This window comes from Drosophila bipectinata, chromosome 4 (genome assembly GCF_030179905.1).
Source record: "Drosophila bipectinata strain 14024-0381.07 chromosome 4, DbipHiC1v2, whole genome shotgun sequence".
In the NCBI taxonomy this organism is placed as follows: domain Eukaryota; kingdom Metazoa; phylum Arthropoda; class Insecta; order Diptera; family Drosophilidae; genus Drosophila; species Drosophila bipectinata.
Window position 1 is genome coordinate 9,727,300 of NC_091740.1, and position 6,574 is coordinate 9,733,873.

General features: G+C 43.4%; 1 protein-coding gene across 1 annotated transcript; it reads left to right on the forward strand.

Moving 5' to 3' along the window:
• Window positions 1-127: 127 nt before the first annotated feature.
• On the forward strand, window positions 128-6,341 carry LOC138926843 (uncharacterized). The gene is made up of 2 exons (XM_070282411.1): window positions 128-219; window positions 5,472-6,341. The coding sequence occupies exons 1-2, from the start codon at window positions 148-150 to the stop codon at window positions 6,150-6,152; spliced, it is 753 nt and encodes a 250-aa protein (XP_070138512.1). The 5' UTR covers window positions 128-147; the 3' UTR covers window positions 6,153-6,341.
• The last annotated feature ends 233 nt before the right edge of the window (window positions 6,342-6,574 follow it).

A 6,574-nucleotide genomic window follows, 5' to 3' on the forward strand; every position in this document is an offset into this window, starting at 1 on the left:
TCGCGACGCGTCCGTGCTGTGGAAAATAAAACCCAAAAATCACCGCGTCGTGAAACCCTCAAGCCTCGCAGGATCGTCACCGCAGGATCATCACCGCAGGATCATCACCGCAGGAACTTCGCCACTTATCAAAACCAATCTCCTTCCATGCCGTGCACCTGCATCGACTGCAACAGGAAAGTGGCAGCGGGATTAAAGGATCCCAAGGCAGAACCCCAGGTACTTGTGCGAAAAATTGAAAGTTGAGAAGAGACAAATTAAATCTTCGTCTTGTGCTGAAATATTGCACCCTCCTTTCAATTCTTGGCGCATACGTACTTGAAATTAGTAGAGCTTAAAAATTTGAGTAGTTAGTTAAATTATTAACAAACTGCCTGTGGCTAAAATTGACAAAAACATACATAAATACATATCCACATCACTGTCGCCCTCCCCTTTACCCCTCGTTCGTTTTCGCCAAACAAAATAGTTAAATTTAGTGCAGCCAAACATTTATTTATATACAAATATATGTACAAATATAATACATATTTACGTGCATAAATAATTTGGCGTACATACAAATATATGCAGCGGTAAAATTTTCGTTTTCGCTCCAACCGTTGTCCGCTGCTATATATGTATGTATGTATGTATATGCATTAGTTTGGCGCATTTTATTTTACCGGAACGCCAAGTGACGCGCTACCCTATAATTGTGGGGTATACACCTTTTTCGGTGTCATTGGCAACCAACTATTTTTTTGGATACTCAGTGCCTCGACTATCAAATAATCAAATAATTAATTAATTATTTATCTTTTTTCGCCATATTAATTAATTAATTTTCGTTTTCGCTAGATATTAAATTAAATATTTTTTTTCATTCGTTTTCGTTTTTTGAATTTAATTTATTAATTAAATAATTAAAATTAAAAAATTTTGTATATTAGTCAAAATTTTTATTTTTTTTGCTAATTAAAAAATAAATTAAAAAATTTTTTATTTAAAAATAAAAACAAAAATTTTAAATTTTTTATCGTCGTCTGTTTATTAAAAATAAATAAATAAATTTTAAAATGGAAAGTAATAAACAGAAAGTAAAATCCACGACTCTTGATGAATTAAGAAGAAGATTAAATGTCAGAGTAAAAAGCATTCGCCGGTTAGAGGAACGTTTGGAAGCTGGGTCAGTTCCTTTAGTGAAGACCGAGCTAGAGTGCCGGCTTCAGGTTTTAAATGAGACAATATTTAAGGCAAACGAGTTGCAAGACCAGATCGAGCAATTAGATGAGGAAGATGAATTTGGAGCCGAGTTGGAAGAATTAGAGATAACAACTAAGGCAAGGGTGATGTCTTTATTAAATGCCTTCACGTTAGCTGAAGAGTCCCCACCAGCTACTGAAATTTCTGCAGCCCCAACTCGAGCTCGACTTCCCAGTTTGGCATTGCCAAAATTCAGTGGAAACTATTCGGAGTTTAAAAATTTCATGAGTCTCTTTGAGACATTAGTAGACAAGGATGTGAACATTCCTGTTATCGAGAAATTTAACCATTTAATTTCTTGCCTCTCTGGTGAAGCCTTAGGAACTATCAAGGCATTCCAAGTCACCGAGAGTAATTACGACAAAGCTATTGCTAGTCTAAAAAGAGTTTACGATAACGAATGTCTCATCTTTGCGAACCAAATAAGCAAATTATTCAGCCTTCCGAAAGTTTCCCAGCCGTCTGCGTCGTCGTTGAGAGGTCTCATCGACACAGTGTCATCGATCTATGGGTCACTATTATCCATAGGAGATGACACTAAAATTGCAAACTCAATGATCATTCATTTAGTTTTTAGTAGATCCAGTGACCAGAGAAAAATGGGAAGAGTCACTGGATTATGAGGAATTGCCGCTGTGGTCCGATTTCGAAAAAATATTAAACCGTAGGTACCAGCACCTGTCCGCTGAAGAGACTGGCAAGCCAAAACAGGAGAAAATTGGGTTCGGGAAGCAGCATAATAGGAGTTCGTTGACTTGCTCCGCTTCCAATAAACAAGCTTGCAGTTATTGCAACGCACAAGACCATAGTCTTGCCCAGTGTAGTCCGTTCGCTCGCCTTGCTGTAATGCAACGGTTTGAGTTTGTCAAGTCAGCCTCATTATGTTTAAATTGTCTGCGAAAAGGTCACACGGTTGCGAAGTGTAAATCGACTAGATGTCAAATTTGTGCAAGATCGCACCACAAACTTCTGCACCGATTTACTGTGACCGAAAATAACTTGGCGTTACCACCCCCAAATGAACATCCTCCCCCAGCGCTACATCTTGATGGCCCTTCTACGTCACATGCTTTCCATGCGTCATCACTAGAAAGGGTTTTGTTAGCGACGTCGATCGTAAGCGTTAGAACTAAAAATGGCGAGCATATATTGGCCCGAGCACTACTTGACTCTGGGTCACAAATGAACTTCATTACTGAAGAACTTGCTCAACGCTTACAGATCCGTAGGGAGGAATCGTGTATAAACTTGCTTGGAATTGGTCAAGCTAATTCCCAGGTTAAGAAAAAGATACACACTGTGGTGAAGTCAACGATTAATGGTAGTGAATTTCCGTTCGACTTTTGGATTTTGAGAACTATCTCGGGTTATCACCCTGACCAGTCAGTGAACGTGAAAGATTGGGACCTACCAAAGAACTTGCCGCTAGCAGACCCATATTTCTACAAACCTCAGCGGATAGATATGTTAATTGGAGCTGAGTCATTTTTCGAATTGTTGTCCGTCGGCCAAATAAAACAAGGACCAAACCATCCCATCCTCCAAAAAACTCTCCTTGGATGGATAGTATCGGGAAAATATAAGGCAAATACCTCAACTCCTCAACAGCCTGTCTCTAGCCTGAATTGCCAAGAAGAACTACTCGAGTCGATAGATGGCAATTTGAAAAAATTCTGGTCGTTGGAAGAAGTACCAACTTCCAAAAAGCTTTTGTCACCTGAACAAGAGTTATGTGAGGAACATTATCAGAAAAATACAGTTGTGCTGCCTTCAGGTCGATTTGAAGTCAGGCTTCCATTTAAATCGGATCCAAGCGTTTTGGGAAACTCGTTCGAGGTAGCCAAACGCCGTTTTTTGTCGCTCGAGAGAAGATTATCTCGAGATCCGAATTTAAAGAAAATGTATGTGGAATTCATGGAAGAATACGAATCCTTAGGTCATAAGTCCCCTACAAGCAATGATGTTCTTGCTACTCCACACTACGTCATACCCCATCAGTGTGTCTTACGGCCTCAAAGCACATCGACCAAATTACGAGTCGTGTTTGATGCGTCTTGTAAGACATCAACACATAAGTGCCTTAACGATCTGTTGATGGTTGGTCCTACCATCCAGGAAGAGTTGTATTCAATTCTTCTTAGGTTCCGGCTGAACAGATTCGCTCTGATAGCCGACATAAAAAAGATGTATCGCCAAGTAATGGTAAATGAAGCCGATAGGCGATACCAGTTGATAGTGTGGAGGAAAGACCCATCAGAGTCCTTGAAACTGTGCAAGCTCAACACCGTTACATATGGCACTGCGCCAGCCCCATTCCTGGCCATAAGGTGTTTGAAGAGGTTGAGTGAATCTGTGAAAAATACATTCCCTCGAGCTGCCGAAGTTATTGGGTCTGACTTTTACGTCGACGACATGTTAACGGGTGCTGGTTGCATTGAGGAGCTAAAGACAATTAAGTCTGAAGTAACTCAGGTTCTTCAAAACGCTGGGTTTGAATTGAGCAAGTGGTTTTCAAACTCGCCTGAAGTTACTGCATCCGAGAGCACGGTTAAGCCAATAACACTTTCGGACTCAGAACTGACTAAAGCATTAGGAATCGCTTGGGTTCCTAAAGAAGATGTATTTAAATTTGAAATTGATGCTTCAGTCATGGGTCAAAGGGCGACCAAGCGGAACATCCTTTCGGTGACATCGAAGTTGTTTGACCCCCTTGGCCTATTAAGCCCTATACTTATAAAAGGAAAGATCGTATTGCAGGAACTTTGGCTAAATAAGCTAGATTGGGATGAGTCAATTCCACTGCACTTAGAAACAGCGTGGAACAAAATACAAGTTGCCCTGTCGCAATTAGAGGACATCTCAATTCCGAGATTCGTGTTTACCGAGCCGATGTCACCGATTCAAATTCATGCCTTTTCTGACGCATCGATGAGAGCCTATGGAGCCTGCGTCTATATTCGTTGCAAATCTGCAGAAGGTATTAAAGTTTCATTGTTGACGGCAAAGTCCAAAGTAGCGCCGCTCAAGACAAAGACGCTCCCCCGTCTTGAGTTATGTGCCGCTCACCTTCTCGCAGATCTCTGCCGCAAGATAAAGCCTCTGATAAAAGTTCCGATCGAACGAAGTGTATTTTGGTCGGATTCAGAAGTAACTCTTCATTGGATTCGTTCCCATCCATCGTCGTTGTCAACGTTCGTATCGAATAGAGTAGCTGAAATTCAAGAGTGGTCAGAGGATAGCACGTGGCGGCATGTACCAACTAATCAGAACCCGGCAGATATAGTGTCCAGAGGTGGAGACGTAAAGGAGACTGTAGAATCGATCTGGTTTACAGGTCCATCGTTTTTAAAGGAACCGGAAGATAAGTGGCCGACGAGCCCCCGGTTTGATCTGTCACCAGAACTTCTACAGATGGAAGCGAAAAAGAATGCGGTCGGATTAACCGCAATCGTATCTACCTCAGATTTATTGGAAGTGATAGAAGGTTATTCCTCTCACCTAAAACTGCTGCGAGTGTTCGTTTATATGTTCCGCTTTATAAGGAAATCGAAGAAATTAGTAGTGAATTCTGATATTGTTCCCTCACCTGTCGAATATAATGAAGCATTCAAGAAAATAGTCGAAATAGTCCAAGAGCACGAGTATCAAGATGAAATAGAAAAGATCCGAAAAAATTTAAGTGTTAGCCCTAGCCTACAAAAGCTAAATCCCTTTCTACACGAATCTTCAGAGGCTGGGCTTACCTTTTCGTTGGTGCGGGTTGGGGGGCGACTAGCTAATGCTCCTATATCGTACGATGCCAAGTTTCCAGTATTGTTGACAAAACGCTCTCAATTTGTTCAGAGCTACGTCCGATACTTGCACGAGTCGAATTTTCATGTGGGTCCACGAGCACTTGTGAGTCTTTTGCGACAGCGCATATGGATCGTAAATGCGCAGGAAGTCTGCAGTCAGACAGTACGGTCATGCATTCGCTGCTTTAAATGCAAGCCTCGTCTGATGACTCAAATCATGGGTGATTTACCCTTAGATAGAATTCGTGCTCTCCGCCCATTCTCCATATGTGGTGTTGATTTTTGTGGCCCTATAGATACGACATTGAAAATTCGTGGTAGGCCACCCTATAAGTCCTACATTGCCTTATTTGTTTGTTTTGCGTCCAAGGCAGTTCATTTAGAAGTAGTTTCCGACCTTTCAACTGATTCCTTTTTATTGGCTTTTCAAAGGTTCGTTGGGCGCCGAGGATGTCCGCAGATCGTGCACTGCGACAACGCGACGAACTTCGTCGGAGCGAGTCGCCACTTCGCAGACCTTCGTCGGAGAATCGAGGACGAGGTCGACGCGGTCACGCAATACGCATCAAAAAGCGGATGCGTATTTGCGTTCATACCGCCGCGGGCTCCGCACATGGGCGGACTATGGGAGGCAGGTGTGAAGTCTGCAAAACACCTACTCCTACGAGCGGTAGGGAACGCCAGACTGACCGCGGAGGAGCTGCAGACCGTCCTCGTTGGAGTCGAGGCCGTCCTGAACTCACGACCCCTGGGGGCTCTGAGTCAGGACCCAAGCGACGGCGAGGCGCTTACTACCGGGCACCTGTTGACAGGCGGGCCGCTCATCGCCCCACCAGCACCGCGGACCCCGGACCAGCAGGGTCTAACGTGCTTGCGGCGATGGCGGCTTGTCTCGTCAATCAAGCAAATGTTTTGGCAGCGATGGTCCCGGGAGTACGTCTTGGGCCTACAGGCGCGGTCGAAGTGGCAGCACCAGGAGGACGACATCCGGACGGGCGAGCTGGTCCTGATCGCAGAGGATCACCAGCCGCCACAACAGTGGCTCACGGGACGAGTTGGAGCAACAACCGCCGGCGCGGACGGAAGGGTCAGGGTCGCCGTCGTCCGAACTAGCTCTGGAGCGGAATATAGGAGAGCGGTCCACAAGCTGGCGCGGCTGCCAGTTAGTTGAAGCCTGATGGAGGCCTTCAACGGGGCCGGTGTAAATTGATTTATATTATTGAAGTCGAAAAAATTTGAATTATATTTATAGCTGGCCATTATTGAATTATATTTATAGCTGAATTGTATTTGTTAGTTGTTAGTCCGTAAATTTACTCTTAGATAGCTTAGGGCGGAGCGGGACCGAAAGCTCATATTCGCTCTTGTGCGAATTCGCCCCGCTTCGCCGCAATAGATAAGTTAGGCTTAAGATTAGAGAAAGATTAGAAAATATACTCGAATTTATAACGTTGAAGAAGCAAGACCTTTCGTTTTCGTTTTCGCCCAGTTTTTTTTTATTAAATATTAGCAGCCACCCTTTTTGTTTTGTTATT

What these genes read in the sequence shown, in the direction of transcription:
- LOC138926843 (XM_070282411.1), top strand. Translation starts at nt 148, where the DNA reads ATGCCGTGCACCTGCATCGACTGCAACAGGAAAGTGGCAGCGGGATTA. An exon ending in ATCCCAAGGCAGAACCCCAG is followed by an intron (nt 220 to 5,471) that starts GTACTTGTGCGA and finishes GGCTTTTCAAAG; the next exon opens with GTTCGTTGGGCGCCGAGGAT.